This window comes from Exophiala viscosa (genome assembly GCF_022695815.1).
Source record: "Exophiala viscosa unplaced genomic scaffold EDD37scaffold_15, whole genome shotgun sequence".
NCBI classification, from domain to species: Eukaryota; Fungi; Ascomycota; class Eurotiomycetes; order Chaetothyriales; family Herpotrichiellaceae; genus Exophiala; species Exophiala viscosa.
In genome coordinates, this window is record NW_026944367.1 from 1 (window position 1) to 25,920 (window position 25,920).

At 51.4% G+C, this 25,920-nt stretch overlaps 7 protein-coding genes across 7 annotated transcripts; 3 read left to right on the forward strand and 4 right to left on the reverse strand.

Annotated features, from left to right (window-relative positions):
- The first annotated feature begins 1,885 nt into the window (after window positions 1-1,885).
- EDD37DRAFT_189329 (frequency clock protein) lies at window positions 1,886-5,095 on the forward strand. The gene is made up of 2 exons (XM_062810076.1): window positions 1,886-2,316; window positions 2,367-5,095. The coding sequence occupies exons 1-2, from the start codon at window positions 2,010-2,012 to the stop codon at window positions 4,853-4,855; spliced, it is 2,796 nt and encodes a 931-aa protein (XP_062665622.1). The 5' UTR covers window positions 1,886-2,009; the 3' UTR covers window positions 4,856-5,095.
- Window positions 5,096-5,493: 398 nt separating this feature from the next.
- Window positions 5,494-7,194, forward strand: EDD37DRAFT_659995 (uncharacterized protein; the record flags this gene model as incomplete). Its single annotated transcript, XM_062819075.1, has 3 exons — window positions 5,494-5,583; window positions 5,637-7,001; window positions 7,057-7,194. The coding sequence occupies 3 exons, from the start codon at window positions 5,494-5,496 to the stop codon at window positions 7,192-7,194; spliced, it is 1,593 nt and encodes a 530-aa protein (XP_062665623.1).
- A 506-nt stretch (window positions 7,195-7,700) lies between these two features.
- On the reverse strand, window positions 7,701-11,088 carry EDD37DRAFT_642093 (uncharacterized protein). Its single transcript, XM_062817344.1, has one exon. The coding sequence runs from the start codon at window positions 10,841-10,843 to the stop codon at window positions 8,105-8,107; it is 2,739 nt and encodes a 912-aa protein (XP_062665624.1). The 5' UTR covers window positions 10,844-11,088; the 3' UTR covers window positions 7,701-8,104.
- Window positions 11,089-11,593: 505 nt separating this feature from the next.
- Window positions 11,594-14,043, reverse strand: EDD37DRAFT_613453 (IQ domain-containing protein; the record flags this gene model as incomplete). The annotated part of the gene is made up of 3 exons (XM_062815448.1): window positions 11,594-11,748; window positions 11,805-13,650; window positions 13,702-14,043. The coding sequence occupies 3 exons, from the start codon at window positions 14,041-14,043 to the stop codon at window positions 11,594-11,596; spliced, it is 2,343 nt and encodes a 780-aa protein (XP_062665625.1).
- A 3,272-nt stretch (window positions 14,044-17,315) lies between these two features.
- EDD37DRAFT_613454 (chitinase) lies at window positions 17,316-18,506 on the reverse strand (the record flags this gene model as incomplete). Its single annotated transcript, XM_062815449.1, has 1 exon — window positions 17,316-18,506. The coding sequence occupies one exon, from the start codon at window positions 18,504-18,506 to the stop codon at window positions 17,316-17,318; it is 1,191 nt and encodes a 396-aa protein (XP_062665626.1).
- A 561-nt stretch (window positions 18,507-19,067) lies between these two features.
- Window positions 19,068-20,087, forward strand: EDD37DRAFT_570399 (2-dehydropantoate 2-reductase; the record flags this gene model as incomplete). The annotated part of the gene is made up of 1 exon (XM_062814276.1): window positions 19,068-20,087. The coding sequence occupies one exon, from the start codon at window positions 19,068-19,070 to the stop codon at window positions 20,085-20,087; it is 1,020 nt and encodes a 339-aa protein (XP_062665627.1).
- Window positions 20,088-21,641: 1,554 nt separating this feature from the next.
- EDD37DRAFT_654305 (rhomboid protein 2) lies at window positions 21,642-25,238 on the reverse strand (the record flags this gene model as incomplete). The annotated part of the gene is made up of 6 exons (XM_062818668.1): window positions 21,642-23,659; window positions 24,123-24,332; window positions 24,412-24,533; window positions 24,606-24,671; window positions 24,737-24,818; window positions 24,890-25,238. 6 exons carry the CDS (start codon window positions 25,236-25,238, stop codon window positions 21,642-21,644), a joined length of 2,847 nt encoding a protein of 948 aa, XP_062665628.1.
- Window positions 25,239-25,920: the final 682 nt, after the last annotated feature.

A 25,920-nucleotide genomic window follows, 5' to 3' on the forward strand; every position in this document is an offset into this window, starting at 1 on the left:
GAGCTCAGACTCGTTTGGCAAGAAATTCTGCTGAATTTTTTGATTGGCTCGCCAATCCTGCCATACCCAGTCTGAGAACTAAGACAAGTTTCTATAACAACATTCACTATAGATGCGAGTTCAGTCTAGGTCAACTGGTTCAGTTACTTGGGGGCCCAATCGGAGCACGTTATTTAATCTCCGGACCAATAGATAAGCTACGATAAGGAAATTACATAAGCGGACAAATAACGCAGACATATCCTTGAAAACAACGCCAAGCGGCAGACAAATAGGTGGTCAGACGGTCACAATCTGCCGTGTCGGACAACCCTCGTTCGCTACGACATGTAGATTGCTTTGGGCGTTGTAAGTGGTTGACCGCAAAAATTGTCCTTCTGCAGTTAGTCCTATAGGGACTCCCATAACTAATTTGCAATAGGTCGTCGAAAATCTCTGTGGGATGCAACAGTGTCTCCATTGGTACCCAATATCGCCCCAATAAGAGGGCTTTTATTGGTCGGGCGTCCAGCACTTGATAAGCTTCAAGTTGGTCATCATGAGTGAGGTCAATTCTGTAGGCATGAGCGGCAACAAAACTGATCTGTGACTTTATACTTGTACACATGTCCATCCTGAAAGGTCAGGTAGTGTACTCGTGTACGCATTCATGATGGTCGATATGCCTGTCGGCAATGAGGACGTGATGAACTGTGCTGAAGAGTCTTCATAGGCGATCATCGACGCACGTGACAGTGACATCACTATTCAGTCACGTGCAACTGTTGCTTAGTCACAAGGCTTTCATCCCACACTGCTCTGTATACCTCGATGATGGGGCATGTACTCGGGATTTTCGGACGAATGCCTGAAATGTCCTATGCATACTGGAGGTAAAGATGAGAGAACCGTCCGAATTGCAGTACACTGTTATGATCACGATCGAGAACACACTATACTGCCATCGACGTTACGGCATCTCGTTAGTTCAGAGTGACCTGGACGCCTGCTGGAAAATAGGAGACATATATCATTTACGTCGTTCGAGTGCTTCAGCGCAAATTCAGGGTCCTATCTATTTTCGTAAGTGACCTTGACTTCCCGTCGATCCAGCTTGACAACTGAGTGGAAGGGAATGACTCACGACCGAGAAGCCATCGACGATCAAACATAGCTGCAGCAGGGAGTGGACGGCGCTTGGCGTGTTTGACGCACCATTCGCTGGTGTCAGGAGAAAGATGCTAGAGGTGTAGGCGGAAACAAATTCCCGATTGCCATGTTGATTCAAGAGGACAAATTGGCAGATATCTGTGTACATCGGTCGATTTGCGACCGTTAGCACGATTATATGTAAATCCGGGTCATTTCGAAGGTTCTGGCCGGGTTTAGTGTCAGGTGTCCGGCTGTGTAAACGGCGTGGACAGACCACCCATGATGAAACCAATTGGTGTCAACCGCCCACTAAGCGACCATGGGAGCGTCCTTTGCCGCTCCATCGTCGATCGAGTCTCTCGATTTTGGTGATGGGCAAGATCAAGGTCGGGGGTTTGCAGGGGTCAGTTGCTGACCCTTGGCAGGTTTGTGATTCTGCATCACAGATCCAGTATGTTGGCGTCCGATCGCGAGCCTCGTTTTCCACGCTGTCGGAGATCGAACCACACACGAACCTCCACTAAACCGTTCTTCGATACCGATTTGCCCACTTGGTAAAAATGGTCTGGCCTGCTACTTGCACGCTGATCTGTTATTCCCCATGTCTTACCATACCATCTCATCGCCATTGCACCTGCGATTGTTTCCAACGTCCATCATCTCGAACGAAGAAACGACAAAAGCCCGTGGCGTTGCGATCGTAATTGATACCACAACGACCGAAAGCACTCAGACGAGCCGCCACTCCGGTCAAATCATTAGATCTGTCAAGCAAGTGCTTTCACGCAACAAACACCGCACGATCCTATCTACAAAGCAGCAAATCGCCTCAGACCTTCATCCTTACTCATAATCCGGTCTTCAAGCGATGCCGCATTATGGTCACCGCTGTAGCGCCATCTACACAATCACCTAAACGCTCTTTCTCCTCCATCAGCAGTAACCCCCGCCGCAGCCATCCTTCGCAGTCCAAGTCACTTCCGAAGAGCAAGAGAGTAAAGATTGATGACACATCCAATGGCTCGTCGGAAGAACGATCTGCATCTCAGGTGTCAGTTAATGCGGTCTCCAAATTGCCTATAGGCGGAAGCCGTGATTCCAGCAGCGATCAGAGTGCAGCCAAATGGTTCGACCGGGTAAATGAGAATGTACAGCCATCGCACAACAAATATGGACGAGCTGAAGGTACGCCAGGAGGTTCAGGGGACATTGTTCTGATAGCTAACGGTAGACAGTGGAAAGTCCATTCTACATGGCCCACCAGTCCAGCTATCCTGGTGTGCCGGTACAGTCCCACACCGAAGAAGCTTTCGGTCAACGAGCTTCAGATGACACGGAAAGGGACGAGTTACGTGGTGTCATCGACGATCTGACGGTGGAGAACAAAAGGCTCAAACACATTCTCAACAACCGGCAGTCACAATCAAGCCCCTCCTCAACAAGCGGTCCGGATAGAATTATCGAAGTTCGGATGCATGGGCTGCCCGCTGAGAAGAAAAGAGAACTCGAGCAACTGCTCAAGAGCTTTGCCACTGGACTCAATGGTGAGACACCTTCCAGCGCTCTCGCACCGGTCGAGAAGTCGCTATCTAGTATTGCACCCAGCGCTCCTCCGAGGCTCAAAGCAGAGCTTACCGCAAACACCGATTCCGGGTATGCCTCGATTTCGGGCTCCGGCTTGAATTCATCACATGGGACCGCGATGTTGCGCGAACCTGTCTCCAGGAGCAAGAGAGACAAAGACATCAAGGATTATCTACACGATATCCCCGACTCCCTGTTTCCGCAAGATACCTTGTCTGTAAGCGAAAGTGCCAGAATGATCATGGTAGTGCAGCGGCTGGAACAATTGTTCATGGGGAATCTGGCACAGCCTGGTGAACATAGCTTGCCAGTTCAACAACAGCAGATCTCTCGCGCCGCTGCAAAGGCAGATCGGGCCGAGAATCGCAGGCAAAATCGCGCAAGGAAAGTGGAAGGATCACGTGAAGCCCGTCGAAGGCCAGCGGAATCAAAGCTCAATCTGGATGCCGTTGAACACGAGCGGCAAACTCTTGCACAAAAACAGGACCATACAAACGAGAGCTCTTCCTCTTCAGCAACGCCACGATCAGCCCACGACGGTCTGGGGTCGCCGGATCAACGGCCGACCCGACCTTTGGACCTCGACATTCATCGGGCTCAAACCGCAGTGGACAATGTCCAATACCTGCGCCATTTGGGCTTCTCATCACCGGCGTTTGACGAGAGTCCCGAGGGCAAGCAGCAGCCATGGATGTATCTAAACTTATTGATTAGCATGGCTCAACTTCATACCCTCAACGTCACGCCTGCTTTTGTGCGCAAAGCCGTCAAACAGCTCAGCACCAAGTTCGAGCTCTCCAAGGATGGACACAAGATTCGCTGGAAAGGAGGACCTACGGAGGATGATTCCCCAGATATCGAAGCGACTCCAGAGTCGGCTGGTCAACGCGCGTCCGAAGCTACTCCTAATCTCAGTGGAAGGCAAAGTGGGCGAGGAAGTATCACAAGTACGTTGAATGATCCGCCGTCCATGTCCATATCCGACCATCAACGCCATCACGAAAAGCCCACCACTACGACGTCCAAGTTGGTCACGCAATCCACAACAACCTCCTCACAACCTGCCATCAATCCATCTTCCGGATCTAAGTCTCCGACCTTCGGCTACAAACCTGTCGTCTTCAAAGGAAAGAAGAGTCGCCTTAGGGCCGGCAACTCATATCTGGACTCGTCAAGCTTTTATGATGACTCGGCTGAATCTAGCGGTCTTACACACGCAATGAGCCGGTCAAGCCTCAGATCCAAAGAAGATGCACGCGAAGGCCTCATCACTTTCTTCAGCAATCCATACTTTTGCACTGATCTGAGTGGAGATCGCTCACCTATCAATATGAGATCTATCGACTCAGAAGATGAAAGAGAAGTCCTTGGCATCGCGAAGCAGCAGCAGTCACAGGAAGAAGTCATACGAGATTCCAGTACCTGTTACTATACAGCTAAAGTTGATGAGTTCGTGAGGTCGTGGCCCGCCATATGCTCGGACGTCAAAATGGACTTTCCACCCATTGATGCAGCAGGGGAGGACGAGACGCAACCTATGGAGCTTGACGCTTCTGGCATTGGTGGCGTCAGACCCGAAGACAATTTCGCTCTTGACGTCCAGGTTGGCAGGAATAGAACCAGAAATGCCCACACTGAGGAGAGAAGGCTTGGTAGAGGGCCGGCGAAGTACAATTACCGGACAACTGCATGCAGAAAACTCTCGCTGCAACCCTCGCGTCTGCCGCCGCCAAGCTATGTATTCTTCACAAGCGGCTCGTCCTCAAGCGCAGGTCAGGACCACTTCTACGGCGACGAGAACAGCGAAGCATCTGAGGAGGAGGAATCCCCTCTACCTGCAGGTCTCCTTTGGCAATGGTCGACGAGCTCCAATGAGCGACAAATGGCGGACGACGACAATTCGGAAGCCAGCTCGTCGCTCGGCGTGTTAGAAGCTGCACGTGCGAGGTTCGTCAATCCTGGTGATGTGATACCACAGGATCGTGACTATATCCTAGGTCAATCAGGCAGAACACATATGAGTGGCAGTCTGGCGGCGACGGTGGGCGCGAGTTGGTCTGTGAAGTCAGTTGCTGAGCCTGAGCCAGCCCGTGAGGAGGATGAGTCGTCTTCGAGTGATGTGAGCGTCGATGAAGATTGATCGTCGGGTTTCACATTCTGAAATTGTTTATCGAGTTCATTTCACGAGCGTGGCGCTGCTGGAGTTTGTACGATCTCTTGAAGAGTTTTTGATCAGATACCCATTGTTATTATTGACCATCGGATCTGGGCCTGGATCCAGTGCCTAGTGGCTGAAGGATCTTGTATAGAGCCTGCCGAAATAATCCAAGTCATCATACCCCTCCGAAGTATGTATGTCGTACCTATTGTCTTCTTATTGAACTCTGTGCATCGGATCGTGTGTCGAATGGCACGGCTGCTCCCGGGCTAACAACTCGAGGGTGCATGCGCACCCCAAGAGAGAGAGCACGATCCGATGCCGTGTTCCCTGAGCCGAAGTCAATCCGAGCTCATTCCCCGCACACCGGAACCGTTCTGCTCTTTTCTTTCCCTCGTCTCTCTCGATCGCGGACCCGATTCCGGGGCAATTTGTTCGCTGCCGTTGCTCGACTCCGCCTTGCCAGAACCCGAGTCCTCAAGAAGCCGAGTACTAATACTGAAGGTTGGCTAGCTGCTTTCCTTACCTCCTTCCTTTCTTCTGGTTCCCTCTTTGTCTCTTCGATTTTCACAGCCCTGTATTGTGTACCGTCAGTTGTGTCGTTGTCAAGCGCGTTCATCATGTCGTTCCTCGAATCCTCTCTCCGCATCCCCTCTCAAGCTTCCCGGAGTTGGCGGACGGCTAGGTACTTCACACGAAATCAACGAAAGGTAGATTGGATCTGAAAGTGTCTCTCATCTACAGCGGCACTAACGCTCTCTAGCAAAATCTCCTTCTGACACGATCTTTCTCGTCTACCCTCCGCCGCAATGAGATCAATAAAATTCTCCCGTCAGCCGCCGAAGCCATCAAGGACATGAAGTCTGACTCGACTCTACTCTGTGGTGGTTTCGGTCTGTGCGGTGTCCCAGACACGCTCATCAACGAAGTCGCGAAGACTCAATCCATCACCGGCCTGACCGCCGTGTCCAACAACGCAGGCATCCCCGGTGCCGGTTTGGGCCAGCTACTCGAGAGCCGCCAGGTCAAGAAGATGATCGCCAGTTACGTTGGCGAGAACAAAGTCCTAGAACGAATGTACCTGGGAGGAGAAATGGAACTCGAGCTCACACCACAAGGCACACTAGCCGAGCGATGTGCAGCCGGAGGCAAGGGCATCCCGGCATTCTACACACCCGCCGCTTTCGGCACGGTCGTGCAAACAGGCGAGATTCCGCTCCGACACAATTCAGACGGCAGCGTTGCACAGTTCGGCAAACCACGCGACGTCAAGGTCTTCAATGGAAAGAGCTACGTGATGGAAGAAGCCATTGCAGGCGACTACGCGTTTGTCAAGGCCTACAAGGCCGACAAATTGGGAAACTGCCAGTTCCGACTGGCTGCGAACAACTTTAATGGTGCAATGGGTCGCAACGCGAAAATCACCATTGTCGAAGCCGAGCACATTGTCGAGGTCGGCGAGATTGACCCTGTCGCCGTGCACCTCCCGGGTATCTACGTGAACAAGGTGATCCAGTCGACCGCCGAGAAGAAGATTGAGAAGTACACCAACCGCAAAGACGAGAATGCCGACGTCAAAGACAGCTTAGGCAAGGGCGAAGCTGCCTCCAAGCGCGAACGCATTGTCAAGCGCGCAGCCAAGGAGTTCAAGAACGGCATGTACGCCAACCTGGGCATCGGCATGCCCATGCTGGCGCCTTCGTTCGTTGACCCTTCAGTCGAGGTGCAACTGCAGTCTGAAAACGGCATTCTCGGCCTGGGTCCCTACCCCATTAAAGGCGAGGAGGATCCGGATCTGATCAATGCAGGCAAGGAGACGGTCACGCTCAACCCGGGCGCCGCTTGCTTCGGGTCTGAAGAGTCGTTCGGCATGATCCGCGCCGGTCGCATCAACATGTCCATGCTGGGTGCCATGCAGGTCTCGGCACGCGGTGATCTGGCCAATTGGATGTTGCCGGGCAAAGTCAAGGGCTTCGGTGGCGCCATGGATTTGGTGTCCAACCCTGAGAAAACAAAAGTCGTCGCCCTGATGGAACACACCGACAAGAAGGGTAACCCCAAGATCCTCAAGCAATGCGAGTTCCCGCTCACTGGACGCGCCTGCGTCAGCAGAATTATCACCGAATTAGTAAGTCCTCCTCCACCTTTCTTGCGGCTTTGTTTGCGACTAACGTAATCTTCAGGCCGTATTTGACGTCGATTTTACCGATGGCTTGACCTTGATTGAGACCGCCGAGGGTGTCACTGTCGACGAAGTCAAGAGCAAGACCGAAGCGCCGTTCAAGGTCTCTGAGAACCTAAAGACCATGGAATCCGCATAGGCGTGTGACAGGCGCTTTCGGAACTCTATCGGTCTAGTACTGAACGACGTCGGATATAATCTACCAGCACCTGCGCTGCACTCGAGCGCGTCTACTACTATACCCTCATACATCAACATCCGAGGACGCGATGCTTGCATGCCTTCACAAATGTGAGGTCGAGGCCATGCTTTGGCCTGACGAAAAGTGAGGAAATTCGCTTGGTGTGGAAGACATTGTTGGGTCCTCCGCACGCTATCTGTGTGGACAACTGCTCTTCTCAGGGGAATCAGGCCTTGTTAACATGAGAGAGCTGTACCATTCGCCTTGTGTCCTGCCGGCTACGAGAATGTTGATATCTCAGGAAGAGGACATATTACGGTCTAGCTTGGGACCACAGGCACGGTACCACATGGGTGTTCATTTTCTGGGACATGTTCATTGCAGTAAGTATTTTTAAAAAAGCCATCTGAAGATATAAAATCGGCCTGGAATCAAGAACAGTTCAAATCATCTACGAAAAAGCTCAGATCTCGCCCTGGAATGCATTCTCATTCATTCATTACTGACGTCTCAGCAAGTTCGATTTCCTACGTAGTCCGTGTTTCATCGCTAACCTAGACCGTGAAAACGCCAGATGGTAAGAATTAACACCAATACTATGCATAATCCCCGTCCCCTCCAGCGCCTTGATATCAAGCTAAGCTCAGCAACATTCGTTGTCGTCTCATTTCTTCATTGCAATCCCTCAAGTATTTCAAGACCGCGTTGACACCGATAATACTCGATCAAGCGTCACACTAATACCTTTCTTGAGTGGCGTTTCCTTTGCTGTCCATAGCTCTTGCATCAGCACGATCGAAGGGCCTTGCATTCACATGGTTATGCTGACTTCTTTCGTGTCCCTCCCTCAGATGAACCTTTGCGCATTTCAATCGCTGTGCGGTTTTGAGCTGCGACCCTCCTCGTCACTTCCAGACTGCAGTCGCTCAGATGCTTCACGGTCTTCCTCGAGCATATCGATCGCGTCTTCCAGATTGCCTGCCGCGGCACCAGCGACGGCATTCAATCTTGCCATGTCATTAGGATTGGCGCCAAAGCCCATGAGCTTTAAAGTCTTGACGCACTCGTCGATGGCCGCGCAGTTAGCTGGCGCTTTTGGATGGGCTCGGGAACGCCCACGCGCACTGGCTGCTGTGTGATAGTGAGAAACGGCATACGCTGATGGCTGCGGACGAGGAGGTTGCGTGGTGGCCGCGAGGGGCGCCACAAGGGCCTCCGAACTGGGCTGATTACGAGGCAAGGCAGTCAGGGTAGGGTTGTTTCCAGTTCGGTACGACAACACGCCATCTGCTGATCGCTCCCAGAACACTGGAATGTGCTCGGAGGAGCTAGACGATGATGCATTCGCCGGGGTAGCCGCAGTCGAGGCTGTTGCCTTGCGCTGATCATTTGAGGCCAGCTGCACCGGGTTGCCATGGGTGCGAAGATTATAGGGATATGGAGCGAAATACCGAACACCGTATCCAGGTCCAGGCATGTGACGACCATCATCGCGGCCAATTTTCGCCTCATTCTTCATATGAGTCCAGGGGTGCTTTGCAAAGGTCTCTGGTGAGACATACTTTGGAATGTATCGATCGGTGTAGTTGACTGTTCGGCTACGATTGGGCAAGACTGCAGGCAAGCTAGGCTTGTGGTTCAAGGCATTGGCTGGTGCAGTATTGGCAGCGTTGAGGTCTGGTTGAGATCGCTGAGGACGAGGTTGCAGAGCAGGAATGTGAGCCAGGGGATCGAAAGGCCCATTCAGTCTCGCAGCTGGGTTTGTTCCTGAGACTGTCTGATTTCTTCTAGGAAAGATTGGTGCCCGGGGATATGCGTCACTAGAAGGGGGACTCATGCGGTGCGAAGGTAGATCTGGACTTCGCTCGGGCATTGAGGCTTTCCCAGCCGGAGTCGTTGGCGCAGGTTTTCTGTCGGTTATGACTCTCGTAATGGGCAATGCAGCAGTCGAAGCTTCGAACCTTGATTCAGGCCAGGCCCCTGGCAGTGTCGTTGAAGGCTCCTTGCGGTTTGTCTCGAGGGAACCAGGCGAGACCTTTTTTGCAGCCTGCTTTGCATCAACCTCGTCCTCAACAGTAGGCTGTTGATACGCAAAGCTTTGCTTAACTTGGTGAGCAGTGTCTGTGATGGATGCCAAGTCTGCGATTTTGTTAGCAGTCTCGTTGTTGATGGCTGTAATATTGGAGAGGCGTTTCTGCATCGTCTCGGCCCAGGCGTCCCGCTCAAACTCTCTCAGGGTAGGATATCGCATGGTAGCTGGGCCTGTATTCTCCTTGTGGACCTCTGGGGCCTTGTGTTGCAATTCCATGACACTCTTTGCCTTCCGTAGACCGAGCAATGGAGGATATCGAGCGGAGAAATCTGGGTCATTGGACTCCATGTCCAAAATGGAGTGCTTAGCAGATGAAGCAGACGGTTGCTCCACGTGCGATCTCCTTACTTCCTCGAGCTGACGCCGGCACTGGGCAGCTGCCTTAGCTCTGAAATACTCGGCAGGTGATTTGTGATTGGGATCAACATTTTGGTCGAGACGAAGTTGACGCTGCACTGACTTTGTCTCCGGCTGAATAGGTGGTGGTGGTGGAGCGAAATCCACGCGTTTGGGAGCCTTTTCAACGGTGGGAGGCACCGCAGGCTCTTCAGGTTTCAATGCCACTACAGAGGAGCGCTGTAAGGGTAGGTCTCTCGCTGCGTGCGTTGTTGGCTGGGCTAGAGAAATCTGGCGTTCGTCCTGAACCCTTTGAATACCTTCACCAATTGCAACAGCGACATCTAAGCCAAAACCTCCCACTTGGATTAGTATGTCCTTGAAGCCACCCAGTACATCCTCGACAGCAGTGTGGTCGCTCTTTGCAGTCTTGTCAGCGATATTTCGTAGCCCCTCTGCTGTTGACTCGAGGAAATCAGCCAAAGGACCGAGTTTGGATTCAATGCCACCAAACATGTCAGCAAATATCTTGTCAACTCCTGCTGGCCCATACTGGCCATTTGTTGGCGGCGAGTAGGCAGTAGTACAAGTCTCGGCTGTCGCAGGGGCCGAGTGTGACTGAGAGGACACAATCGAACCGGAAGAGATTGACACAGATTGAGAAGGGACAGGGTCGAGAGGACTGGGTCCAGACTTGAACTCCGTCACAGCGTTGAAGAGAGGCATGCCTGCCGGAACCTGCTTCGGGGTATCGGGGTTGGCTTGTGATAAGCCTCGATCTTGCAGTTGTTTGCTTGTGTACGCCTCATGTTCTCTCCATTCAGCCAAAGTTGCGTTGGTATGCTTGATATCGAAGATATGCATCATCCTATTCGGGGTGGAATCGTTCGGCACTCTGAGTGCGGGGATGGCGTAGAGGTTGGAATGCTTCACAGGCTCGTCGAGACGCTGACCCAGTTCAAAGGAACTGCCAACGGTGATGATCTCGCCATCATCGTCGTCGACGTAAGACAGTGTGGCGTCTGGCTGAGACTTGACGGTACTGTCATATTGCGTGCTGGTGACCTGAACAACGGCTGGTGGAGCCTGGGGACTGTTCAGGGCGCGGATGCCGAAGGCGGGCAGCAGAGTATCGTTAGCTGGCTCGGCCATTGAGGAGACGGTCAAGGCTATCGGCATATGAGGCGAGTGATGTCAAGAAGTTGCATAGGGAAGGATCGAAGATGAGAAGGAAGTGGGAGGAAGTGAGAGTGATGTGAAGGACACGAGGCTGCAGTGTAAAGTCGTCGAGGCGTCAAAAGTCCAGGCAGCAGGCAATTGCAGGGTTCCGCACCTTAGAGGCAACAGTTGGATTCCACTGCAACCCCGCATTATTCCACCGTCATCAACTGACAGTGAAGCATATCACGGCACATTATCTGACGGGATACTCCTATGTCAGGTTTTGCACATGGTACACAACACGAACAAACCAGCCTTGGGTCATGAGTATAATAAGTGTCAATGCCGAAATGTACAAAATGCTCACTTAATATAAGTACAGTGGTATCCTTTCCATGCCAAAGTCTTCAACGTGCTACCTCAAAACTGCCGCCAATGCTTCCAATGTCCGTCGAGATTAGTCCCACTGTGCAGTCATCATCGTTCCTGCATCTTCCTTCGAAAACAAGCCTCATCTTCTGTTACAGGTCCGTCTTCAGAATTCTGCATAGTCGCCATAATATTACAAATCGAGTAAGAAAAGAGCTTGCTGCTAATAAAACAGGGTATGGAAAAAGACAATGTTGCTCGTGTGAAATGCTGGCAACTTCATCCAGGCCGCATAGATTTCCTGTTCGTGTGGGCATCGTTGTCGTCGTCGAAATCTCAGAAGTAACCAGCGTGATCGTGTGTCTGCGTGATCTGGGTTGCGTAGTCCAAAGAAGAGTTTTACTTCTTCCTCGCGAACCGCTTGTTGAGCAGTGCAAGCACTTTGGAAACGTCGAATTGGACATATTCCAAGTCAAGATCTTCTTGTCCATCTTTCTGCATCTCAAGCAGATCATCCAGCTTAAGGTCAAGTTCAAGAAGTCCCCGAGCTCGTCCTTGAGAGGATTAGTATGCCTTTTCAGTTTGAGCAACACGTTGAGGCAAAACTCACCTTTGTAATGCAAGCTGATGACGAATGTGCCTGCAAGTGGACTTCGAAACATGAAGAAGATATTACCTCTTCGGTTCTCTGGAACGTTGCTTCTTGTGATGACACCGTCCTTTTCCAGCTGGGCATGAGTGAATTTGTAAGGCCCAAGCTCCTTTACCTTCTCAGTCTTACCCCTTTTTGCGCCCTCGGACTGACTTCGAACGTTGTGCAAGTAATTCTTGTATGTGTCGAGTTGCGACAGAAGATATGAGTTGTGATCTCGTATTGTCTTGTATACGTCGTCAAGTTTGACCGTCTCTTCAAGAACCTTCTCTTTCAAGGATCCGAGATGGGCCAGTTCTTGTTCCACTTCGTCACGCAGAATTGCATAATCATCTGCACGATCGATAACTCCCATCTCGGACAGGGTCGTTAACAATTCCATGCACCTGATGCCCTTGCGAACCATGACTGCATCATTCTTCAGCGTTCCTGCGGCCTCGGCAACACGATCGAGCCGCAAAGGTCGTCGCATTACAGCTGCAGAATGTGGCAAGCTTCGCATGATCTGCACAAACGTGCTCTTGGCTTCCATAAAGAAGACCTCCTCCTGTGTGATGTCTAAAGCATGGGTGAAGTCCTCGAACGTCGATTCCCACCGACTGTACAAAGGGAGCGTGATGGCTCTGTTTTCTTTTCGAGGCACCTGAGGAGGGGCCAGGCCCAGTTCCTGGAGCAAAATTCCTAGATGAGAGGAGGGGTCTTTGGCCAGCTCTGCATTATGCTTCTCCAGCATCGCATGAGTGGCGTACACCTCGTTCAAGCTGATGTTGAGCTCGAGATCGCGTTTTGACAAGGCCACATAGTTGTCCATTTCTAAACTTTCGTAAAAGTCCTGGACTTCGCAAAGGTCAAGCATGAATTTGTTGCAGCGGTCCTTGTTCCGCTGAATGAACGGTTGGAGTTTGGCCATGTATGGTTCTTTAGCGTATGAGGGCTTGTTCGCGAGATTCTGGAGCATCTTAGCGATGTATGTGAGCGTCCGTTTAGGCTTCTCGTCCGGCACCCTTTCGATCAGCATGTATGATTTCGGCGTGACGATGGCGGGGTTGATGAAGCGAAGGAAGAAGAAGCCTCCAATCAATGTGCAAATGGCTTGATCCTGCGCATCAGGATACTTGCGCCTTGAAAGATTGCGGATCTGCTTGCAGATCCATCGGATGCCGTACGGAGTTTCTTCGAGACAGTCAATAATGGCAGAAAGAAATCCTTCCGCAATCTCGGTCAGCATTTTCAGCCGCGGCGCAATGATAGCTTGCACCTGAACGTTTTCTGCCGCATATTCAGCGGTCACAGACCTGGGAAGGTCGTCGGGAAGTGATCCCGTGTCGGCTTCGATCTGCTTGATCATCGCCTCATACACTTTCAAAGGATTGATCTCGAGGTCAACATCGCTCAATTCTGTGAGTTGATTGATCTTTTCTGCCAGAACTTCTTTCAAGAAGCTCTGGCCAGGGCCGCGGCGGGTATAGGTGGTCATCATCCTAGACACTGGTGTATTTTGTCGTAGCAAGGACGAATACTCAGGTGTCGTTTCGAATTGATGTGTCAGTACCGACTGAAACATTGTCAAAAGCAAATGTTCTTCACGGCTCTCATACTGATTTCCATAGATAGTAAACATGACAGTCTGCAGTAGAGAATCAATTTCGGCCATCGTTACCAACCGGCATAGGTGAGCAATGTGCCTGGGCTCCGACTGAAGCATGAAAAAGAGGTTGCCATATTTCTGGGTCTTGTCATCGTTAGGAAAAGATCCTTCCATTAGCTCGGCAGCTTCGTCGAGGTGACTCGCGACTTCATTTTGCTATAACAGTGTCAGTATGGTCGATTCCATCCTTAACATTGTTGAACGTACCTCTTCCAACGCCATGCGGTTCTGGATCAGTAGTGCAATCCTAGAATCCAGGTATCGTACATCCTTTTCCAGGACAAAGTTCTTCTTGGACTGATTGGAGATTTTCGACTTCAGATCTCGAAGTGTACGTTGTGCCTTTGCCAGATCATCACTGATTTCCAGATCCTTATCTTTCGCGCTCATGCTAGCATACAGCGCGGTCATGCTGACACGCTTGCTTTGTCGCAAAGAGCGCGCGCCATCGTGGCTCGAGTAGGTGTTCTGGCGACTAACGGGCTCAAAGGACGAGCTCGTCGAGGTCGAGGCCCGCGAGGCAGGTTGAAGCATGGTCGCGACCGACATATCAGCTATCTTGCTTCGGTGTGATCTAGACCGCTCCTTTGCGCTGGAAATACGACGCGGGACGTCGGTGCGGAATGTAGAGCTCATCTACTCACACAGTCCCAGAAGAAAGGATCGGGACCATATAATGTAAGCCTTGGGGGGTTGTGACGTTGGTTGTGTTTCAGATTGGCCTGCAGCGACGCTCAATCGCTCCCTTTCCGCAAGTCGTAAGACAGGCTGGATTGAAAACTCGGACGTACAAATATTTCGCGAAATTGTTACCTAGTGTTGACCTCAAGAGGACTGTTTGGGCGCATGCGACCTGCGCAATTGCGTTGCAATGATGTGTGTCGTCTTCCCCGACGGGATTCGTACAAACAGTCCACAGACACTCCGCCCGTGAAGTATTACAGATATGCTGTTTGCGATCGCGGCAGGAACGGCTGGTTTCTTAAGAACTGGTGGGGTCAAATATTCAGGAAGCATAAACGTGTATTGGACGTCGAGCGCAGTTGTGTGCCTGGCCACGGGAATGACTGTTTCGGGATGCGAGGATTCGTTCCGGATAGGGCGCGACAATTACAGATGAAGCCGGCAGAGGCGCGTACGAGTGTGGTTGGAGTAGGGGGAAGATGCAAGGAGGTTCGCAGACAGCGAACGGTAGAGTGAGGATAGATGTTGTTGAGGATTCGAGTAGGAAGAGAGGTCAGGAACCAGGTACGAGGACTGCGCAATTGGAGAAGAAGATGGTTGATACAATAGGCGATAGGAAGGATAAAGAGGGGTTTGAAAGAAGATCAGAGCGTTAGGTCGATGCTGATTTGAATCTGGGAATATCCAGGGCCGCCGTGTGCTTCAAACCGTCAAGGATGGTGCACTTTGACCCATCGGGATTTTGATGGCAGTTGGTGGCTTGCCCACTCCCATAGAACGCAGGCGTTAAAATCGCCTGGTGTAGGGGTGGAACCGCGGATTGACAATGGGAGAGCGGGACAAGGGGAGTGGAAGAGATGACGGGTGGTGGATGTATTTGTGGATAGGCGGCCACCTTGAGTTGAGCATGGGGAGGAGGCCAGGTCGGTAAGTAGTGGGTGTCGAGGCGTCAGGGGTAAAATATCTGATTAGACTTCAGAAGCAACAGCCCCGGACCAGAGATGTAGTGAAAATACCCATTCTTGGATGCTTGAGCCGATCTTGATTTGATTGTAGCGACAATGTCTATCGACCAGGAGGACGGAAATACCATAACTTGCTCTTGGAACCTCATGTATCAACGGCAGGATCAATCCCATTCTGTACACGGAGGGCTACGCGCGGCCATATTTCCTGTTCGGACATATCATGGTGAATGATGGATACTGCACCTACCAGTCATGGTGTTTGTCTCGCCTGTATGACTACGATAACGATGATGTGCATGTTCTAGCCTCCCTAGCCCATTGCTCGCCCAAAAGCAAATATCAATCTACCAATGCACTCTGCCGTCGGAAGGGACTTTCTTGATTTCAATATACATTGTTGTAATTTGTCCTGAACTCCCCTTTCCGCATCTCCTTTGTTTGAGATTTTCCCATTCTCTGGTAATCTTCTGACAGCGATTCCTGAAGCATTCCCGCTCAATTTGCCAGGCATTCCATTCAAAGAAATGGTTCAACGGCGTCAAGGACCATAGAGATATGCAAGGAGAGCCTCAAGACCCTGTAAGCAAGCACAGACAGGTACCCGTCCAGGGACCACCCAATTAGATCATGACTTGCCATTCCCTTTCAGAGAGCTTGGGCCTCCTCTGTGCGCCTACCCCGAGATAAGGATTTGACCGAAGAAAGATAGGCATCAACCTTGCAAGAATAGGCAGTATATTCATGGGTTCATCCGATCTTCTCGCTGATGATCTCCCAAGAACGGTGTATGTTCGGCACACTCATGGCCCAGTGACCATCTTAAGCAGGGCTAGAGGCAAGCCACGGCGCGACGAGGCGGACGTTCCTAGGCCTTTTGGGTGATTTCGCCTCACGCTTACGAGACATGCTAGCCATTGGCCACCACCACAGAGAGGTCTTACGCTGTGTCATGTTTCACAGAAGGGCCAGTCGATGACGCCTGGGGTTGGCTCTTGTGACTTACCGAGGTCCAACCTGCGACTCATTGTCAGTTTCAGCATCGAATCAAGCCGCGCAGCATACCTAAAGTGGGCACCTAAGAGTTGGAGTACTGTACATGTCAAACCCTCACATTCAACTTGTAACCAAAACAGCATTCCCAAACAATATCGCTTCAACCACCTGAAATCACTTCGCATACAGGATATGTTTTATCTGTGGGGGCTTAAGCTACGGATTATACGCACCAGCGATCTGTCCGCCCAGCCTGAAGACGTAATTATGGCGACAGGAGCGAGCTCATTTTCTGCTAACTAAGTAGCTCCTTCCTGGCAGTATCCTTCTCAAATTCTCACGAGGCGTACGTACCGTTGTACCTGTGAAGCCTGTCGGTGGCTGACTGCCAGTTTCTTCTCGTTCGGTCAAGCACGTGTTTGGCAGCTCATGGTCGTGCGATGTATCAGAGATGGCAGCCTCATGAGATCAGTGGCGCCCTTCAAGACCTTCACCATGAGTCGGGTCATTTGGAATGCATCGCAGATTTGATTGATCGACGTGGTGTCCGCCAGCAAGCAGACAGCCTGGCAGATGTCCTCTAGTTAATTTGTGCGACATGCAGGATGAAGTACACTCGTTAGCCACGGCCATATAATCATAAATCGTTTCGACGGAAGGGCATCCCACGACCCGTGAAAATGGGTTATGGATGAACTTGTCAGGTTCACATTTTCGGATGTACCGAAACCAGCGGTGGATTTTTCCCTGGTGGCTTTCTCACATGCGCCTATACGTACCGCAGCGTAGCAGAACGTAGTGCGTCTAAGATGACGCCAGAATATGCCTCGTAGCCCAGACAGATAGCATTATTGTTGACCATCATTTGATCCAAGTCTCAAAACGTGGCACAAGAAGCCTGCAGGGCGGGAGACGGTGGATAGAACTCAAAACCGCTGGCAGCGGGAAAGGGGTACAGCTCCTCGTGCTACTGCAAGGCCCCGCCTGCGGAGGACGTTACTCAAGTTGGATTCAGAGCCTGACAGCGGGTAGTTATCCCTCTCATCTTACAGACAAGTCAGGGGAGAGGCAGAGATAACATTATTACGTCGTCTTCTCGTACAGCTTGGCTGTAGTAGTCATTCAGCAATGTGACCTATTGCTCTCGTAACATTCAATACTTGCAGCCGAACAGCCTCAGTCGAACCTCCTTCGCAGATTATCGTACTTGCTCTCGGGATAGTCCAGACAATTTGGCACATCTTCCAATCGACTGTGCCCACCGCTGTGCATCAGGAATGCCTCGATGAGATCGCCACTGCCAGCTGGCTTGTTGCCACTGGACTCCCACCACATTCCGCCTCCGAGGCCATAGTCTCGCACAAAGGCTGCTTTTTGTGCCACAACTACAGGAGTATCGTAGGTGATCATGGTCTTCGAAGATGGGGCGTAGCTCCAGCTTGCACCAATCTCGTGATCGTGATACTCGGTACTATCAGGCTTCGGGAGAGCCTTGTAGTCCCAGACTCCTTGCTCCCAGCTTCCTTCGCCCACTCCGCTGTAAGGATGGCCCGGACCAGAAGTGGACGTGAAGGCGCGACCGTACAGAGGCATTCCAAGCACGATCTTCGAAGGATGTACGCCATGCTTGGTGTAGTGCTCAATCGCCGCAACGGTACTGAACGGTGTCTGTGCAGGGTGTGATCTTGATGGAAACAGGTTAGCTTGATGGGCGGCTATTTGATCCCACGAGCCTGCAAAGTCGTAGGCCATGAGGTTCCAAAAGTCCAACAGCCGATCCATTTCTGCGATTTTTAGCTTCTCGAAATTTGATGGTCCTGCAGGACATGCCACGGTCAGATAAAAGCGGGTGTGATGACGCTTGGCCGCTGCAGCATCCAGAGCTTTCCTGGTCTCGTGCAACAGTCTGACATAGTCCTCTGCCTCAGCAGCATTCTTTGGATACTCCCAGTCGATATCAATGCCGTCAAAGCCCAAGTCTTCTATCAATTTGACCGCGCTCTCGGCGAACTTCTTCCTGCCGCTCTCGGTGCTTGCCGGCTGAGCAAAGTTCGAAGAGTAGGTCCAGCCGCCAATGCTCAATAACAGCTTCAAGTTCCGGTTTTTCTTCTTCTGCAGAAAGAGTTGCTTTGCACAACCGTAGACATTAGTGCCAACATCATTCCAGCTATCACCTTCGTAGTGCTTGTCGGTATCTGACCACGGGTCTGTGAGGTATACTTCTCCGGATTCGGGTCTCACGTTCACGAACGCATAGAGGACGTGGGTAAGGTTCTCGGCAAGAAGGTCTTGAGGATGATGGTTGCGTCCGTACGGCGCCCAATTCACGTAGTAGACCACAGATCTGATGCCGTGACCGCCACCCATGGTGACCTGAGAGAAATCAAATTCGAACTGAGGGAGTACTTGTGCTGACGACAATGTGAACGCTTGCAAGAAGATGAAGATCAAGGCGAGGAACGCGAGCATGCCAAATCAACACAGATATGTGTAAGATGAGTGCCTGAGAGAGGCAAGCTTTCTGTGATCAAGGTGAGGCTGTGTGACACAAAACTTTCCGCACATAACGTTTTGGCCGTATGTCTCACACTGAAGTGTCTGCCTGAGTGCTGACATGTAAGGTACCAGGTAGTTACTGTACAACTGCAAGAGGGGTTCTTGCTCAACGCGTCAACAAGTGGCTGTGAAACGATTGTGGCTGAGCCCTAGGCTAACCGAGAAAGCGGCATCTAATCTAATCGCGTCTCAAGGCCAAAACGTATAGCCGGACCCAACTTCAACTCTCTCAGCCTCGGCACGCAACCATGCCACTCCTCCCTGAACATCAACTTACTGATGCTCACACGGTACAGCCTCAGTTCCTTTCGTCCATCTTTGCGCCCATCCCAACGAATCTTCAGCTTCATACGCTCGGTGTCTTCGAGCAGTATGCCTCTTGAGATCCTTTTCTTCGGCGCTGGCGCCATTGGAGCATTCTATGCCTCCCGAGTGGCCCTCAACTCAGACACCAACGTCTCTGTGATCTGCCGATCGAACTACGCCGAAGTAGCAAAGAACGGCTTTCGCATAAGCTCATCACAATACTCAAACTACCAATGGCGGCCAACGCGGACCTTCAAGTCCGTCCAAGATGCCCATAGCAGCGGGGTCAAATGGGACTTTGTCGTGGTCTGCACTAAGGCACTACCCGACCTCTCCGACGACTCCAAGCTCATCGAACCCCTAATAAGACCCGAGACCGCGATCGTGTTGATCCAAAATGGCCTTGGTGTTGAACCGCCCTATGCTCAACGGTATCCCCAGTCCAGCATCCTCAGCGCCGTCACCATCGCGTCCTGTGCTCAGGTAAGTGACGGCCACATCAAGCACAATCGATGGACCCGGATCAACGTGGGCCCATACTTCTCGGACTCGACTTCGTCGTCCGCCAAAGACAAAGCAACCGCTCAAAACCAGACTTTTGTCGACCTGATGCTCAAAGGAGGTGAGATCAAAGACGCCGTCGCCGACACTCACGAAAAACTCCAGCTCGTCCGTTGGCATAAGATCGCCATCAACGCCTCAATGAACCCTTCCGCGGTCCTCGCTGGGGGGGCCACCAACGAGGAAATGTCCAACGACTCCGAACTCTACACCCACCTGAAAGGCGTCATGGACGAAGTCCTAACGACCGCACCCAAAGTCATAGGCCAGCCGTTCCCCTCATCATTCGCCTCGCCGGAAGCGATCCTCCGATCCACGCAGAAGAACAAGTCAGGAAGCAAACCAAGCATGTTACTCGACTGGGAGGCAGGCAAGCCAATGGAGCTGGAAGTCATTCTGGGTAACCCCATCCGCCTTGCCAGAGTAAAGGGCTACGAGATGCCAAGAATGCAGACTTTATATGCTCTACTCAAAATGATGCAGAAGCAAAGGGAGGCAAAGAAGGAGAATCGGAGTAAACTTTAAGAACACCCTCAATTCCGCGGAAGTCGGCGACTGTATCATACTATATTCGACGTCGCTACCCAGATTGCAGGCTATATCATGCCCAACCTATGCCAATCCTTCTCAGACTCACGCTTTGAACCTAAGTCAAGTCAAGCACCTGAACTGGCTGTATTTTGCATGAACCAGACCCTCTACAGCGACAAGCCCGGACTATTCCATGCTCGTCTCAACCTCGCAACCTCGCATTCCTAGTCATCTCCTGTGGTACATTCACTTCGCCGCAGTCCCACTCGGCGTGAAATCTGTCGTCGAAAGATTTTTATTCCCCTCTTCACCTTGGGCAACCGATCGATCAGACTCTGCGGAAGATGCAATGTATCCTTCACAATCTGACGCGGCGTCAAGCCCAGCCACTGTTCCAGACTCATGTCCGTATACCTTGGCGCCTGCATGACCTCCAAACACACCACCGTAGTATTTCCCGTGTTCTCGACACAATGGCTGTTCTCGATGTGAATGTACCCGACGTCACCGGCTTGGAAATCAAACGTTCTCGACGAGTGGGCGCGGAAAAACTCATGATGCGCGCCTTGCCAGCAACAAAAAGAATCCACTCATCCGACGTCGAGTGCCAGTGGATTTCGCGCATGGCGCCAGGTTTGATCGTAACACCGCCGCCGAGAAGTTCGATATGGTGGTTAGTTGGAGTGACAAATGCATAGCCCAACAATAACATGAACACCGAAGAGGGTAGGATGTACTGGAGCTCGGCACGGTTGACAAATCAAGCCGGCCGGACAGCAGAGCATTTAGCAAACGTCATGATAGACTGTGGAAGGTGGAGGAGATTCTCATGGACCCGAGTTGCCAGAGTCGATTACCGGCAGCAAGCTCTAACAAGTGTAGGTGACGAAGAGACTCATATTCCAAGCTGTCGTAGCGGTCAGCAGGGCCGTTGCGTGGTTCTTCCTGCAGACTTAGTGGTTTCTGAGATCCGTGGTCGTAGGAACAGGTACAAGCCATATCAATGCCGTGATAGAGTATAGGCTAATGTCGAGCTCCAGGGATCCTCTGTCAACACAGCACGCGGTTCAGCCTGCACGGGGGATCATGTATCTGTCTTTAACTACCGCCAGGCTTGCCGGCGGGCAGCGAACGATCTGGCACAGGCTGCGTCCAACTGTCATGTATGAATGGAGCTTGGAACAGTCTTCGTGATGTCAATTGTGCTTCTTACCAAATCCAAATAGTGCCTTGATGATACATGCATATGTGATGAGGCTCGCTTTGAGATAGTCGTTTGACGTCGGAAATTTCATGCCTTAGCGCATGCGGACGCGTTTTCCCCAACGTCATGATCGACCGGCATTCGTAGAGCAGGCAGAGGTCGAAGCCGTCCAAATTGAACATAGTCTCGTGCGGCAAGTTATATCCATAACATCGAGGATCGGGGAGGCATTCCTCAAATTTGGGGTCATTCACGCCATGTGGCGATGCGAGCTGTGCTGCTCATAATCCGTGTTCAATATGGTTCATAACAGCTAGCGTAATTCCCAGCAGAATCATGTCTCTTCAAGACGCCGTCGTCTTGGCTTCCCTTTGCGGAGCTACAGGCGAAGGAGGTTTCGGTGCACCCTCGCTCGTGAACCACGAACTGGCGACCAATGTCGCTCCAACGATCCACGCCGGCAACCAGATGCACAAGACTCCGGCAGGGACACCCCAGCTCCACCAGATATTCCAGCCGAAAGCGAGGCGCTGAAGCCACTGCACCAGGAGATCGTCCCTGCCCAATACGATCATGCCGTATCCAACTAAGCCAGCTGCAAGTCCCATCGGACTCATGACAGCTAGGATCACATATTGCAGCAAGGCAGCTACGGGGTTTGATCGGGTTCTGTCCACAAAAGCGAGTGGGAAACAGACAATCCCAAGAAACATGCTGAGACTGAAGTTCAATGTCGCCATAACTGTCAAGAACAGTCCTAGCAGCAACAAGCTTAATGATTTAATCAGGACATACTGTTCATTTGTAGGAGCTGAGAACGCCGGGAGAGTGGTGTTGTTTGGCATCTCTGCCAATGCCGATGCCAGGATTATCGGTAATGCAAAAAGTCCCAGGATCAATAGTAGAAATGTGGACGGCATGGCTCTATCTCGGAGAGAAGTGAGTAGATACAGCGGTATCAGTGATGCCAGATGAGCCGCGGTCAAGAAGGTTATTGGTAGAAGTAATTTTCTGTCCACGGCCTGATATTGCACTCTCGAAAGAGGTTTGCTCGGAGCTGCCGTGTCAAGTTGTGAACTGCTAGCCTTTTCCCGCTCTTCCACCTTGCCGTTGGTGGTTGGTGCTGATTTTGGGATGACTTGATAGCCGCTCAATACCCACAGGTAGATCGCCATGATCGTGTATGCAGCAGCTATTGTCATCGCACTAGGAAGATAAGTACCAATGCTGACGAAGCGATTGGACTGCATCATTAGGTAGAAGAAAAAGCTCTGGTGCAATTTCTCCAGCAGATTGTTGAGACTTCTGCAAATACTTTCAATGGTCCTGCCAAAAGCCATTTCGTCTTGCCAGCCTTCGTCAATGGCCGTCAGGGTGATTGCGTCGATGTGATAGCTCATGAAGCTTGAATGAGGCCCCGTAGCTTGGCCCAGAGCCTGAGATGACATTCCTCGTACCAATGTTTGAAGGCGAATAGGGTAGGAGCTCTGGTCGTCCGGTCTTGTGTAGGTATGCTGAGATTGTATCACGGTTGGTATCCCCATCTGCCCAGATGCGATTGAGACGGCTGTGTTGATCAAATCGAGATTAGGCAGTGCTCCATTGATGCCGTCGTAAGCGACGTGGAACGTCTCGAATCGGTGTTCAAACGGGTAATCAATACAGACCGCTCCCTGTAGGGCACCTGACTTCAGTGACAAGTCCTGTACCGTCTCTGGGTTATGGGTAGAGTGGTACGCGTCAAGCCAAGCCTGTGGTCCTGCAGTACTATCAGGCGTAACCAGGAATATGATGTCCTTGGACCAGAGGGACCATCGCTTGAAGTATCTTGACAGGGAGATGAGGAGAGGCACGCCGTTTACATTTGACATGTTGTCGATGTTCTCCAGGGCCGCAAGGAGTACGATGGCCTCAGTCCCGTCTCCGCGTGGTGCGTGCAGTATGGTGTAGACATTCTCGCCTTCGTACGTATGGCCAGACGAAGTGTAAGAATATCGCTGCGTCGCAGTCTTGAAGCCAGCATTGCGGAACAACTCCTGTACTTTGGCACTTCTCCTGTCTCGATCAACTTGCTTCTGTTCCTTTGTCACAGTGCTATTCTCAGCCGCCGCGGCAGGCGCACTCAAGACTGTAGCCAGTTCATGTCGATATGCCCGGAAGACATTCTGCTCACTCCCACCAAAGTAGGTGTGTACTTGACCGGGCAGCAGGGCGTTCTCGGATATGTACGTTTGCCTTGAGTATTCATCGAGGGGCAAGAGCAGCATCCATATGATGCCACCAAGGATACACAGTGCAGACAGATACGGCGGGATTCGTAGAAGTCGTGGATCGTCCTTGCGCAATCTGGAAATAGAGTCTCCTATGGCATGAGTCAGTCAACCTGTATTCGGTTCATGGAAAACGAAGTTTCCTACGTAGTAGACCCATATTCACCTCGCTCAGCCGCGTCAGCTTCACCGCAAGGTCCTTGTAAACAAATGATGTATGTGGTCAACTTTCAGGAGGGAATCTGTACTTTCTGACCTCAATGCCGAAGATCAGCCGGTGTTGTATTGATCGACGCGAGGGAAAGTCCTACGCGTGGTCTTCCATATTACTAGTGTCTTTCCGCACCTGTGAAGTGTCATGATCGGGTGGCTTCAGGTCTAACTTCACGGGCTTATCAAATAACGAACAAGACCTATCCGCGTGCGAAAGCGCCATCCGATCCTATACAGCGCACAGAATGCAATACCCAACCACTGTGCTATGCTCAAAATGACTAGTGCTAACAAAGATCCAACATCATATCGCTGCCATTTAGGGGCCCAGCCTTTGCCCACCGTCTGTGCCTCCCACCCAGCCCAAGCCTATTGGAGATATGTGTTCACCCGGTCCGGTTGTAGAACTGGTTGGGAGGACGCCATATCGACCGTAGGTTTTTTGGTCAACTGAGACGTAGTGCGGTAGTCTGCCGAGTAGATTGAGTTTCCCTTCAATCCAGCGAAGGACTTTCTCGGGTGGTGCAAGGAATCGGATGTAGCCCAAGCCCCCTGTTTCTCGTTAGCCATCAGTAAGACGTCGGTGACTAGGTCGACAGAGCGCCATCGTCTCAGAAAGGACACAACGTACAGATGTAGCCAGTTATACAGCCGCTCAGGTGGCCGAGAAAGGATGCATTCGGAACCAGTACAGACGTAAAAACAACAAGGACCAGAGGTGTTATCCATGTTGGTATCTTTTGGCCGGAGATTCTGCAATCATGTTAGTCAACAGTGCCTCGACCCGTGGACAATCCACGCCGAGTTGCAAAGTGTGGCACATACTCAAAGTACGGATTGGCTCTGTACGTCTTGATTGACTCGGACGCAAGTAGCATGAATACCCAGATACTGTGTCAAGCGTCAGTTTCGTCTCGTGTAGGACACCACCCACGGCTCGTAATGAATTCTCATACCTTGCACCAAGCACCGGAGTGTTGTCTCTTAGAATGACCACATCCAGCAGAAGATATAGTCCCGCAGGTATTTGGCCTAGCGCTATATTCTCAGTCAGCATCTTTTGCCTTGACCTTTTCGCTAGCCCGCTGTTCTGACAAGGCAAGACTTACGTCCCAGGAAAAGTGCAACGCTTGTCAATGTACCCCATTCGGCCTCGAATCTCTCAAGCAACGGCACAAGACACAGAGTGTCCATCAACATGTGGAAGAACCCGGTATGTATCAGTGCGAATGTGTTCAATCTGTACAAGCTCCCAAAGTTGATTTGCTTGGGATCTAACGATCCCCATTGTATGACACTCCAGACCGTCTGAAGTTCGAGAAGCCAAAATGCGAAAATGGCCAAAAGGATCAGCCGTGTGAACAAAGGGAGGCGGACGATATACGAGCGAAGACGCGAGGGATTGATGAGTCGAGTCGGCAGGGAAAAATTGTTCGTCGTTATCCTCGGCGGCGGCATCGCTGCGCAGGTGGTAGAGAGGAAGCCTTTGTTGGCGAAATGAGATCTCGTGCCTTGCGTCGGAAGCTGACTGCTGGGGGTCCTATGCTCTGACAGCTTCGTGAGCCAGTCCGAATGATCAAAGTAAATACTACCAATGCCCAAGATTACGGCGTCGCGCCATTGCTCGGTCAAGGATACACAAAAAGTGGATGTGGTTCGATTGTATGCAGAAATCTGGTGTGTTGTATGAACTGCGCTCTGGCAAGATTTCTTAGTGTCAGCCCCCAAATTGCGGAGAGATGCTGTGAACACCCCCTTTACTGGTAGTATTTCCATTTGCCGGCATATCCGTAAGGGATAATTTACGAAGCGACAACTACATTCATGTTACTGACACTCTTTCCAGGACAAGAGTCAGGTAGGTAGAAATTCTGTTCTTTGATTAATTCCCTCTTGTTGAGCAGGAGGGCTAGCAATAAGTGCTATCTATAGACAATACTGTGTATGGGGTATCAATAGTAGTCAGAGAGTGCATGACGTGAAAAGGCGCCTGGGGTATCATGCAAAAACAATTCCAACACCCCGTCATTAGTTAACCCAGAAGTAGCAATTCGTCAAAACGTCAAGGGGTATCGGTCGCAGGCCATGCAGAGAGTGTTCAGCCGTCCAGCAGAATGATCGCAAGAAACGTAAGACCTGG

Bases quoted from the DNA above. Each gene is read 5' to 3' on its own strand.
- EDD37DRAFT_642093 (XM_062817344.1), bottom strand. From the start codon at position 10,843: ATGCCGATAGCCTTGACCGTCTCCTCAATGGCCGAGCCAGCTAACGAT.
- EDD37DRAFT_189329 (XM_062810076.1), top strand. From the start codon at position 2,010: ATGGTCACCGCTGTAGCGCCATCTACACAATCACCTAAACGCTCTTTC. The intron at 2,317-2,366 runs GTACGCCAGGAG...AACGGTAGACAG, and splicing joins CAAATATGGACGAGCTGAAG to TGGAAAGTCCATTCTACATG.